The sequence below is a fragment of the Mastigoproctus giganteus genome, chromosome 7 (genome assembly GCF_048544385.1).
Source record: "Mastigoproctus giganteus isolate SK-2022 chromosome 7, ASM4854438v1, whole genome shotgun sequence".
NCBI lineage: Eukaryota > Metazoa > Arthropoda > Arachnida > Uropygi > Thelyphonidae > Mastigoproctus > Mastigoproctus giganteus.
The window spans coordinates 141,807,251-141,821,246 of record NC_143581.1 but is presented as its reverse complement, the minus strand read 5'-3'; the positions used below and the strand labels follow the sequence as shown (position 1 = coordinate 141,821,246).

The 13,996-nt window shown below is 36.3% G+C and overlaps 1 protein-coding gene across 1 annotated transcript in view; it reads right to left on the bottom strand.

The window, feature by feature from the left end:
• Window positions 1–13,996, bottom strand: part of LOC150083236 (receptor expression-enhancing protein 5-like) — a 108,480-nt gene that overhangs the window by 14,408 nt on the left and 80,076 nt on the right. The window contains exon 3 of the mRNA XM_090378446.1: window positions 1,212–1,350. Within this exon, the coding sequence (XP_090234572.1) occupies window positions 1,212–1,350 (139 nt within the window). The remainder of the gene's footprint in view (window positions 1–1,211; window positions 1,351–13,996) is intronic.

Below are 13,996 nucleotides of genomic sequence, written 5' to 3'. Positions count from 1 at the left end.
CATGATTAGGAGGTAACTGCGGTGTCAAGTAATTAATTACTTGATAATTACAACGCTAAAGTCCAAACTGCGGGGGTAAATGGGGGAGGAATTGCTGCCCCCCTTTCATCTCTGAGGGTATATGAGACTGTCCTATAAAAACCACTAGACGAAAACAGAATTAGGTTCCAGATAGGCGAGATGAACACATTAAAGCAAATTAAGATGGCCAACCCAAAAGAAAAGTGTTAAATACGACTTAACTATACTCATAATAAAAAGTATAAGTTATGCCTAGACTAAGCAGTTCTGATACGGCCACACCCTAGAACTCGCGTAGGTCAAAAAGATAACGGAGGAAAAGGGAGACTTGAGCAAGAGGGAAATCTACCAGAAAGCCTAACGAGCGGGGTAACAGGAGGTATAAATTCAAATTGAGGAAAGACAGTTGTAGCATAGATGTGTGGAACTTTGCCTTTAGCCAGTTGGTTGCTGGAATAAGCTTCTTATCAGTTGTTGGGAAAGTTGATGGCTTAAATAAATTCAAGGCTGAACTATACAAACGTTTGGAGTGAATGGATGGTGACATGCAAAGGTTTTTCCTTTTTTTTTTTTTTGGGTGATGCTATATAAGCTTGCTTTCTTGCATCATATGTCTCCACTAATGCTAATGCACTGGCAACCTCAACCACATTATCTACAAATTTTCAGTATCCATTACTAATGATCCAATCTTTCATTCTTTTCTTTGTATTCATATATGTCAAAAAATTGTTGTTCCCATTCTTTGTTCTTAAGTCAGCGATTTCTCATACTCAGCCTTTATCAGCCTAACCCTTTCTGTAACACTATTATAGGTCAAATTCAATCTGTTGTAGACTTCTGTACTTTTCATTGCTCTTTAACTCAGCTGAGCCATATTTTTATATTTATTAAATTGGGAAACTATTTAATGCCTTAGGATCATCCTCATGATAAATGTTTGCTAAATGTTATACATGCATTTGTGAATTCTATGACTACTTCTTTAAAGGTGTTCCATATGTTCCTGAATTTGCCCTTTCTATGTTGCCCACTCAGTTAACAGAGGGTACATAGAATCTTAGACGCTCATAGTCTCATTTTCTGAAATTAAATCCATGCCTTTAACTTAAACAACTGCAATTTGAAATCTTGACCAATTTAACACTTTATAAAATAGTTTTAGTATATAAAATATGCTAAAAACTTACCTTGACAAGCCAATAAAAGTGAAAAAATTTTAGTATAATGTTGGAAAAGAATTCAACAATATTAAAGGCAGAAAATACAACCCAGTAAGTTAGCCATCTACTATCCTTAGATCTGTCAGTAGATTCAAGAGCATGAATTCTAAGAGAAAAAAAAACTAATATTATACATCTCACTAAATTGAGCAATTATACTAATTCAGGTTTTATTTCACATATGCAATTAACGGCAAATGGAAATAAATATACTACTAAATTTTAATGATTTAAAATGAACTGAAATAAAATTGCACATTTACAATATTTATATGGATTGTACACAAAACAAATTAAGAGTGGCAAATGATGCAAGGAAGCAAGCTTATACAGCATTAGTCAAAAAAAAAAAACAAAAAGACTACCCACCTCATCTGTCCATCCCATCTTCTAATAATGTCTAATTTTTTTAGAAATTTATTCAAACTACCTGCTTCCACATTGCCATATCATAGTTTCTTCCAACAATCAGTTACTCCCTGGCTGAAATCAAATTCTCACACATCTGTCCTGCAGCCATCCTTTTTCAATTCAAGTTTATGTCCCCTTGTGTATGCATGTTATATAAGACAAAGTGACTAAGAATACTATCATCATTAAGTTTATTCAAACCATTTAAAGCCTTAAACACTTCAATCAGGTCTTCTCACAAGTGCCTAATTTCCAAGTGTTGCAATTTGTAGAACAGAAATCTTTTGTGGTAAGAATATCCATCTATGTTCTTGACTAATCTGTTTGCTCTTCATGCATCCATTCCAAGAGATCCACATCTTTCTTAAAATGAGGCTCCAAACCTATATGAACCTATATCAAGATGTGGCCTAACCATTGCTTTATACAATGAGATAGTCACCTCCTTGTCCCTACTGACACAGTTCCTGTAATCACTGACAGAACCTCATGAGATGTTCTGGCAGCCTGTCATTACTACTCAGAAAACTTCACATCAAGCTGTACAATAACCACTAGGTATCTTTCATTCTCCACCACCTTGACAGTGGCACTACCTAATTAGTATAATATTATAGGTGATCTGATTGAGGTGTTTAAGGCTTTGAACAATGTGAATGCTGATAGGATTCTTCCTCATGCTCAGATCACACACAAGGGAGCACAAATTGAAATTGAGGAAGGACAGTTGCAAAATAGATGTGTGGAAGTTTGCCTTTAGCAGCAGGTAGTTTATTGCTGGAACAAACTTCCATCTGTTGTCATGGAAGTTGATAGCTTAAATAAATTCAGGGAAGAACTAGACAGACTATCGGAGGGAATGAATAGGTGAAATTGGAGGTTTTTTTTTTTTTTTTTTTTTTTGGCTGATGCTGTATAAGCTTGCTTTCTTGAACCATTTGCCACTGCTAATGCTATTTTGAGATTACTGCTGACATTATGCAGTACCTTTGTTTTTTTTATCTTTATTAACCTTCATAACATTGATAGACGTTAAACATACCTTTATTTAACATTTATCAACGTTAAACCTCAATTGCCACTTCTCAGCCTATCTGCCTAATTTTTCTAGGTCTTGCTGTAGTAATATGATTTGATTTTCTGGTCATTAACCCCCCCCCACCCTGCCAACATTTGTTTCATCTGCAAACAGACAATAAGCTTGATTTGCCTTCATCAATATCGTTAATAAATATTATAAACAGTAAGGAGCCCAGTACTGAACCCAAGGGATTCCACTAATAACATTAGTCCAAGAACAGCAGTCCCATTTATAAACAACCCCAGTCTTCTGCCACTCAGCCATCACTTTATCCACAGCAGCAGCAGCTTCCTCTTAATGCCACACTTCTCCAACTTTTACATCAATCTTTCATTTGGAACAGTATCAAAAGGCTTTACTAAAATCTAAATACATGACATCAAAATTACCCTTTTCATCATTCCTTTGTTACTGCATCATAGTAACTAATCATATAGGAAAAGGTTATCCCCTTAACAAACCCATGCTGCAATTTCTGTATAATACCAATATGTTAAGATGAATCTGCAATACTTTAACCACTGACTCCATTATTTTCCCTGGAAGAAAAGTCAAGCTTACACATCTATAACTGCTCATATCGCCCTTTGATCCCCCTTTGTGAAGAGGAGGAAAAACTTGCAATCCTCCAAATCCATTGAAATCTTCTCTGAATCCAAGGATGCTCTCATAATTACGGCCAAAGTTTCATCTGTGACTTTGTTCATAATGGATATCAGATGACTGCTAAATACAGTGGTTTCTCATATTCTCTGTAATTTGTGAACTCCTCTGACCATGTGGTCATCCTGGAGTATAAAGAGAATTTATTTTTTTTATAATTTATGAACTGACTCAATCTATTGAGGTCTAATATCTGCACAAAATTATGTCTCTTTATTAGTACAAAAAGCTTAGCAGCTTTTATGATTCCCTGAAAACTTCCTATTTAGAATTTTCAGTTGGTGACATCATCAGCTGGTCCCACTGCAAGGAAATTAAAACCTGTTTAAGATCACTGCAGTCACTTTTATGAAAGCAAAATCCCTTCACTCCTGACAGTAGCTACATCTTTAAGTAGGTCCCACATCAATATGTTATGATTACTGCCATCTAGAGGTTTCTTCACCTGAATATTCTTAATGCATGATGATAATCAGATCAAGAGTATTACTCCCTCTTGATGTCTCTCTAATATGCTGCTTTGGAAAATAGTCATCCAAAAATAAATCCACAAAAGTCTTGCTAACATGTGAATAATCAACTCGCGTTCCAGTCAACACCCAGAAAGTTAAAATCCCTAATAAGACATTCTGATATATTGGCCCATTCTTATTTGTTGCATAGTTCTTCATTATACTCATCAAAGTCATTTGGCCTATAACACACTCCTACTCTCATTTCTGTTTTCCCAATGCTTATGTCACACCAAACTGACTCAAAATTGCACTGGCCACCTCCACCAACTTGGTACACTGCCTTAGATTCTATGTGGTTTTTAACCATGAGCATTACTCTTTCCATTCCCTTCTGTCTCATCCTGTCCTGTACATATTGTACTTCCCATATTCAAATTCTGAATCTCTTATGTCTGAATGGCACCATGTCCCTGACATCCCTACAATATCTGCATTTAATGACCCAACCACAACTTCAAATTAATCAGATTTATTCACTATTCTTAGCATTAGTATGTGCAAATATACATGCACCTATTTTTGCTTTTTTAGTAATTCTAATAAAACTCTTATGTGCTTGTTTTGTGATGACCCCCCCCCCCCCCGAGCAAGGCCTTATAATCTCCACACCTTGCTTTTCAGGATACTGCAAGAATTATGTCCACATATGCCTGTAGCTGCTGTTAATCTATTAGTATCTGTCCCCCCCACAAGCTAAGAGTTTTCAGACCCACTAAACACACCCTCAATAGCATCAGCAAATACTCTTGCACCCCTCTATATAATTTTTTTTTTTAAATGAAACCTCCAAACACAAAAGGTATCAAAATCTACAGTACTTAGTACTGTTCATGGGTTGAAGGAGATGGGGTGGGAGAGACAGGATGCAGAAACTTTGCTCTGGAGACTAAACATGGGTTTCACCACTTCAAGCTTCCAATGAGCAAAGTGGTGATGATGCACCCATTGATGAGTCAGCTATCTCCTATTATTATATTACAATATTATATTATTAATATTATTTTATCCCATCACTGTAAAAACAGCCAAAACTCCCCCCCCCTGGCTACATATGTGTCAGCTATTATGATGCAAAGACTACATGCATGTAATATTTATTCCATTCTGTAGGCATCTTAAGATGTAATTTCATCTTTGTGTATCTATTCCAATTTCCACAGATGAAGCAACCAGTGTTTTTAGAAACATTTGGGTTTCATACTTTGATTTCATTTGGGTTTGTGATATTCAGTTATTAATTAAATTTTTAAGTTATATTAATAAAGTGCAGTGCAATATATATTTTAATTAGATTAGTCATTCCTCTGTACAGAACCATGTCCTTCAACGACTTCATTAAAAAAAACATAACGAAACAAATGTACAATCAGATTCATAGTTTAACAAAATGGTCATGTTTCTTGACTGGAATATAAAGTTAAAGGTGCCTCTGTAGCCAAGTGGGCAGGGGCAGAAGTGCGTAGCACACACACTTCTTGATTAGACCAGGGTTCGAGCCTGTGACCACCAAATAAGGAGGATGTGGAAAGGTCAGGGAATGACCACTGCATATCCCCGGAGCAATATGGCCTTAGTTGCTAATGCTCCTAAAAACCAAATAACAACTAAAGTTAAATTTGAAATAAAATGTGCAGTCAATACATGGTGTGAAATGGCTATTCTGTGAGGGATGGAGATAATGCCTATTTATGCCCTATTCAAGTTTGTAATGTGCATTATATTAAAATGTATCTGTGAGTGTGTTTTCAGATGTTTGTCCTTCTCCACGATTCCCCTGAATAAACATGAAAGCTGGATCTTCCCTAGGAAGATATCTAATTGGATACTCAAAAGTATAAATAGTATGCCTGCTCAGAGCAACTTATTGGCAGGGAAAATAAGAATAGGTATCAAATATCTTGAATTATTCTTTGCATCAAATTTGTATAGAACAACCTCCTAGTAGAGTCAGATTAGTCAGTTGATTCCCCTCTGGCCTATTGAAAAATCCATGATGTGATCTGAATGGAGATTCAAATTCATCCAAATTAATTTGAATTTGCATTCAAATTTTTTGGCTGGTGTGGCGAATGCATTGGCCTTCTCTGCTAATACAAATGTGACATTTGTTTGACAAATAAATTTGCTACAAATAAAAAAAACGGCAGTTTTATTTGCAATAACTGCTATAATTATGACACTGAATAAATTCTAAGATTAAAAATATTCTTTTTTTGTTATTATGTTTTATCTTTGTTCTGTAAATCTTGTAAAAAAAATGTGATTTTCAATTTAAATAAGAAATTAAGATAAAAAATGCTTTAGTCTGAGAAACTAAAGTAGCATCAGCAATCCATTGACACGTAGTTTATTTGGACATAGTGTTGTCCAAGAACAAAATGCAAACAGCTGTGGTGTCTGTGAGAGCAACTGCATTTCAGTTTTAGGGGAAAAAGAACTTTGTAAATTTTAAGAAATACCATGAAAACATCCTTTATCATCATTATTATTAGTTTCTTTCTTTTATTTTGTTTGATATTTTTTAACTGACTTCAGCACATCATAATTAATAGATCACATTTCCAATTCAATAAAAATGCTAAAATTTTTTTTTTTTACAGTAATTTTCTTTTTACAGTAGTGAAAAATACACCAAGAATGTGATTTTGATAAGGTGGAGCTATAGCTCACACTGCAAAGGAGCAATTATGTTGTAAAGGACTGTTTTTAGAAAACAGCATAATTTCAGAATTTGGTGAAATCACAACTTAACATTGCCTGATTTTTTCCTTTGGGGATTATCTTAAAGAGTATTGTGTGTTAATAAGCCCCAAACACAAGCAGAATTTAAAAACATTTCCGTAGAAAAACTGAACAGCTCTATGCTGGGTATTGGCATTTGTAAGGGACAATGTCTTGGTTAGAGCTATACTTTGTGAGGAAGCCAATGGTGGCCACTGGTGTGATATCATTTTTCTTAATTAATTGTAAAAAAAAAAAAAATCCCCAAAGAATGTAAATCCAATAAATTGAATGAATTTTTATTGAACAATGAAAAATTTATAGTAAAATCAAATCCTTCAGTGACTTTTGGGCCACCCTCCCTTTTTCCACTTCTGGTGCATATAATGCAGAAATAAGTCTGTTCCAAAATTCTTTATGCCATGCTTTTTATTCAATTTCCAAATCATTGGTGGTGAAGACTGGGACATTTTTGAAATGTCTGTAGATTCTCACTATGAAAAAGTGATTGCCTGTTGCATTACCACTTAAGGTCAAAGAGCCTTTTGAAATTTGGAAACCAAGCAATTTCTTCTCCTCAATTATAATGGGGAAATCTGTGCTCCTGCAAACAGTAAGTATTTTTGATATTTCTTACCATATTCTTGTTTAATTAACATATTAAATTGTGTTTTACAAAAATATTAAATAGGCTTAGTAGCTTTTGTTCACTTATTTTTAAATTTAACTAGTGATTTTTGTAAATTACGACTCACTACTTGTACCGCTATTGTAGGGGTGTTTTTGGCACAAATATCATAGAACGTAGCCAGTAGTAGCTGAGGAATAGTAGGGTTTTAATTGTGATAACTGATAAATAATGATTTGAAGGTTTTAATCACTTGTTGGGCATATATCTTTTGTATTTAGTTAAGGATATAACTAATTTAACATTGCAATATAACTTGATAGCATTTATCTTGAACATCAGCATTGGTAAAGGCATATGATGCAAGAAAGCTTATGTAGCATCAGCCAAAAAAAAAAAAAAAAAACCTTCCATTTCACCCCTCCGTTTGTTCGAAATACCTGTCCAGCTGAGCCTTAAATTTATTTCGGCTATCAACTTCCACAACAAGGGATGGAAGTCTGTTCCACCAACCAACTACCCGCTGGCTAAAGGCAAATTTCCGCACATCTATCCTACATCTGTCTTTCCTCAATTTGAATTTATGCCCTCTCAGGTGATTATTCTAAGCAAGAGGCAGAATCCCATCAGCATTGAGCATGCTAAAACCATTCAAGGCTTTGTATACCTCTATCAGATCACCTCGCCAGTGCCTAGTCTCCAGACACTGTAATTTTTAAAACTTAAGCCTTTCTTCGTAAGAGCAACCCTTTGTTCCATTCACTAATCTTGTTGCCCTTCTCTGTACTCATTCCAGCAGCTCTACATCCTTTTTGAAATGAGGCCTCCAGACCTGTATACAGTACTCAAGGTGTGGCCTGACCATTCCCTTATACAAGGGAATAATCACTTCCTTATCCCTGCTAGAAAAATTCCTGTATATCATTGATAAAACACCATGAGCTACTCTTCCAGCCCATCTGCACTGCTCAGAGAACTTCATATCTGCCTGCACAATTACCCCCAGGTCCTTTTCATTCTCTACCACTGTCAGTGTAGTACCACAGAGTTGATACGTTGCTCTGTGGTTGCTGTTTCCCCCTACGTAGTACTTTACATTTGTCAATGTTAAACTTCATTTGACACCTCTCAGCCCATCTGCTCAACCTTTCCAGATCCTGTTGTAGCAGCATAGCATCAGTAGTGTACTTAACAACCCTGCCAAACTTTGTATCATCTGCAAACTTGGACATTAAGCTTGATATACCATCATCAATATTATTTATAAATACAGAAAACAATGGACCCAACACTGAACCCCGAGGGACTCCACTGATAACATTAGTCCACAATGAGCAGTGTCCATTGATTACCACTCTGTCTTCTCCCCCTCATCCACCCCTTTATCCATAGCACCAATTTGCCTCCAATGCCACACTGCTCCAATCTGTGCAGCAGTCTTCTGTGTGCAACAGTATCAAAAGCCTTTCTAAGATCCAAGTATATAATATCAAAGTTATTCCCTGCATCCAGTTCTTTTCTGACTGCATCATAGTATCCAATCAAATTGGTCAGGCAAGACTTGCCATTAACAAAACCATGCTGTGTCCAAGCTATAACTCAAGTCTTGTCTAGATGATCCTGCAGTGCTTCTTTAACCAGTGCCTCCATTAATTTACCTAGAACAGAAGTTAAACTAACAGGTCTATAATTACTTGTGTCAGCCTTTGTTCCTCCTTTGTGAATTGGAGTCACATTTGCACATCTCCAGTCTATGGGTACCTCCCCTGAGTCCAAGGAAGCTCTCATAATTATGGCTAAAGGTTTGCTTACTTCCTTTGCTGCCTCCTTTAATATAACTGGATAGATCCCATCCATCCCAGGTGCCTTTCTTGTGTTCATCTTCAACAATTTCTCCTCCACTTTACTCTCAGTTATTACAAGATTATCTAACTTACTGCCAGATTTGAATACACCTCTGGCATTCCCCTCGCTGAATAACTCCTCATGTGTGAATGTCGATGCAAAATATTCATTTAGTTTGTTAGCTACGTGAGCAGAATCATCAACAGTTGAACCATCAATATCAAGTGAACCAATCTGATTCATTCCCTTCCTTCTAGAGTTAACATAAGTAAAGAACTCTTTGCTGTTTATCTTTGCATCCCTTGCCAATGATTTCTCGTAATCTTCCTTTGCCTGCTTAATCTCCTTTGTAACTTGGTTACAGATCAACATATATCTATCATAGGCTTCTGTGTCACGTGTGAATTTATATGTATCCCATGCATTTTTCTTCTCTGCCATATGTCTCATTAGTTTATCTGACATCCATTTAGGCCTAAACCTTGAACAATATTTCTTAGTTGGTATGTAAAGCCTAGTAGCTTCCAAGATAAGTTCTTTGAATGCTCCCCATTTTGAATTTGCTGTTGTTAACATCATCAGTTGGCCCACTGTATAGAATTTAAATACTGTCTCAGACCATCGTAGTCGCCTTTACGAAAGCAATAACCCTTCCCTTTACCCCTGATGGTAGTTACCTCTTTGAGTAAATCCCACTTCAGCACACTGTGATCACTACCACCTAGTGGTTCCTCTATCTGCAGATTCTTAATGCATGAAGAACACTACTGATAATCAAATCAAGAGTATTACTCCTTCTAATTGCCTCCCGAACATGCTGATGTATTAAACAATCATCTGATAAATCCACAAAAGCCTTGCTAGTGTGTGAGTGACCAAGCCACAAATTCCAGTCAAAATCTGGGAAATTAAAATCCCCCATTATAAGGTTCTCTAATTTACTGGCCCACTATTTCCCTGTACAGTTTCTTGTTATACTCATCAGAGTCATTAGGCCTATAGCATACTCCTACTCTCAATTTTGATCTCCCAATGCTTATGTCACACCAAACTGACTCGACACTGCACTGTCCAGCGAGTCGACTGGCATCACTTCCTTGGATTTTATGTGTTTCTTAACTAATAGCATAACCCCTCCTCCCTTCCTATCCTTTCTGTAGATGTTGTACTCCCCAAATTCCAGTTCTGCATTACTTATACCTGTGTGACACCACGTCCCTGATATCCCATCAATATCCACCTTCGATGTTTTGAGCAATACCTCAAATTCATTTAACAAACTCCTAGCATTGGTGTACACACAAGTATACACGCACCTGTTCTTTTTCTTAGCTACCCTAACACAACCCATGTGTTTACTTGTACCACAATGACTCCCAGCAGTCTCTGAAGTATCCTGCATCTTGTTTTCCAGGCTTCTGCTCATTCCAATAGAAGCAGTGCAAGAATCACTTTCACCTCTGCCAGTGAACCACTTTCACCTCTGCTACTGTTAATCTGTTAGTCCTTGTATCCCCCCAAGCTAGCAGTCTTCCGACCCACCTAACACTGCCTCGATAGCATCAGCAAATATTCTTGCACCCTTTTATTTAAGTGTGCCCCATCCCTGTAGAAGCAGTTCCTTCTGTTAACAAGTACAAACAAGGCTGAAAAAAAATTCTACCCCTTGAGCCTTGCACAATCTTTCCAGGGCCGAATTGATCGACAAGGCTCTCATCATATACTCCCTCCTATCGTGCCTGGGCAGAATTGCAGACACTTTCAAATTCAACTCTAATTCACGGCTTTTTTTCAACAGTGACCAAATTTCTACTTGATAGCGTAATATGTATTACTGCATTAGCTGTGTGTAGTATTGTTAATTAAATTTATTAACCTTATTAAATTTCACTGTTAATCAATTAAATAGTATTTAAAAACGGAAATAATGCCCTCAAGTAGCACAGCAAAGCAACAAGCAGAAAGTAGAAGGGTGCTAGAGCTCTGAGAGAACCAAAGGGGCCCATTCTTTACCAAACTATCTAGAAAAAAAAAAAAAAAAAAAAAAACAGGTGATTTTATAACATCTGTAGAAAAATCTATACAGCAAATATGTGTATATATTAAATGTGTCTTTACAGCAGCACAAAATAAATTACGCTGGGCAACAATTTTTTTTAAAAATTTTCTTGCCAAGATGAAAGCAAGTGATTTCCTAGCATTAAAAATAAAACCGAATATTTATCATGTTGTTTTGACTAATTAATAAGACTAATTCATCAACCTCGGCCATTTTCAATCCACTGCAAGATGAAGGCCTCTCCAAGCAACTTTCCAGTTCCTTCTGTTTTGTGCAATGGCCATTCATCTACTACCCACAAACTCATGAATTTCATCTGTCCATCTCCATTGTTGTCTTCCAGGTTTTCTTCTAGCTCCTCTTGGGTACAATTCTGTTATTTTCTTAGTTCATCTGTCATTTTGTCTTTACACTATGTGTCCTGCACAAGACCATTTTAGTTCTTTAGTTCTGATAAGAATGTCCTTTACTTGAGTTTGCTGCCTAATCCATGTGCTTCTCTTCTTATCTAACAGTCTGATTCCCAATATAATTCGTTCCATTCTTCATTGTGTTGTGCTCAGCTCTCTTCTAGTCTTTTGGAGAATGCCCAAGTTTCACTTCGATAGGTCATGGTGGGGAATATACATTGGTTCATTATTTTACATTTCAGACAAATTGGGATATTGCTCCTCAGTACGTTACAATCTTTCCTGAAAGTTATCCATCCAAAATTTATTTTTCTCTTGACTTCCAGCCATTTATCATTATTACAGCTAATGACTTGTCCTAGATAATTATGACTCCACCTTTTCAATTACACTGCTCCTTCAATCATTATATCCTTTTCTGTGGCATACTTAGTCCAAAATCCTTACTAACTCTGCATAACTGATTAAGATTTTCCTCTAATTCTATGGGATCATGGCTTATGACCACAATATCATCTGCAAATCCTAAATGGTTTAGGTACTCTCCATTCACATTGACTCCTTTCTGCAACCAGTTTAATCTTCTGAAAGCTTCCTCCAGAGCAGCAGTAAACAACTTCGGAGATGTCTCGTTGTCGAACTTCTTTCTCAATTTTAAATTTACTACTGTCTTTGTTTAATCTAATAAAGTAGGTAGCATTCTCATATATTTTCTTCAAAATCATAATATGTGGGCTATCTATGCCTTGTCTTTCCAGTGCCCGAAACATTGCCTTATGCTGTATGGAGTCAAATGCCTTTTCATAATCCACAAATGCCAGGCACAATGGTGTTTTATATTCATTTGCTTTCTCCATTAGCTGTGATATTACGTGAACGTGATTCATAGTTGAGATTCCTGTCCTAAAGCCAGCTTGCTCATTTGGTTAATTCTCATCAAGTATTCTTTCTAATCTGTTAGTAATGACCCTTGTGAACAACATGTAGATGTGGGATAACAAGCTAGTTGGTCTATAATTTCCAATTTATGATTTATCTCCTTTCTTATGCAGCAAAACTATGATTGCATTATTCCACTCCTTAGCCGTCACACCTTTTCTAATGCATTTTGTGAAGGGTCTTGCCAGTTTTTGTGTCATGTCTCTTCCTCCCAATTTTAACACATCTACAGTAACTTCATCTTCCCCCAGGGCTTTCTTATTCTTCAATGCATGTTCTACCTCATCAGGAAGGATATTAGGTATGTTGTATGTGTTACTAATTTGCATGCAATTCATCTTCCCTCTCTCTCCTTGTATAACTCTTTATAATAGTCTTCTCCTATTTGAATTATGCCTTCTCTGCTATTTATAAGTACACCATTGCTATTCTTCAATTTGAGTATCATTTGTCTTTCTGTATTACTGCTCATGGCTGCTGATTTAAATCCTTTGTTTCCCCTTAATGCTTGTTCTACTTTTCTTGTGTTAAATCTTCTTATGTCCTCTCTGAGTCTCTTTCTAATGGCTTTGCATAACTCAGTATACTCAATTTTCTCCTTGTCAGTGTTTTACTTGCTCTTCATTTGTTGTCTTTGGTTCATCATGACAAGTGTTTCTTTACTAATTTTTTCTTCTTTGGATTTCTTTTTACCTATAGGATTCTTGGGCTTTATCACTTTCAGAAAGTTGTAATATTCCTCGTTGATATCTTGGTCCTGAGCAGTCTGCAGAAGCTCAAACTTGTTCTTAAGTTCCAGTACATACTGCTTTTTCTCCTCTTCCGTTATCTCTAAGACCTTTGTATTATTTACTGGAGTCAGTTTTTTCCTTTCTTTTCTTACATCTATATCCAGTGTGCATCTTACCATTCTGTTATCACTTCCAACATTTACCTTGTTCAGGATAGTAACATCATTCACGATATATCTTCTGTTAGCGAGGATGAAGTCGATTTCATTAGTTGTTAATCCATTTGGGCTCTTCCACGTCCATTTTCTGTTCACCCTTTTCTTGAAAAAAAAAAGTTTTCATTACTGCCATTCCCCGAGATTATGCAAATCCCACAAGTCTTTCTCCTCCTTCATTTCTTTCACCAATTCCAAAATTTCCTAGTTTCCCTTTCTGTGCTGTTTTGTCTCTTTCCAACCTTAGCATTGAAGTCCCCCAATAATGATAGCGTAGTGAGTTTTCTGTTCATCTAGAAGACTCTCAATTTCAGTGTACATTTCTTCAACCTCTTCATCATCATGGCTCGATGTTAGTGCATAAATGATTATAACCTTTAGCTTATACCTCTTAGAAATCCTGAGTAGTAGTCTTGACACCCTTGGTGATGTACTTTTCAATTCCAAAATGATTTTTATATCTTTATGAACCAGAAAGCCAACTACCTTCACTCTTTTCACTGTTTCCATTGGTGTACAACAGATTTCCACTTG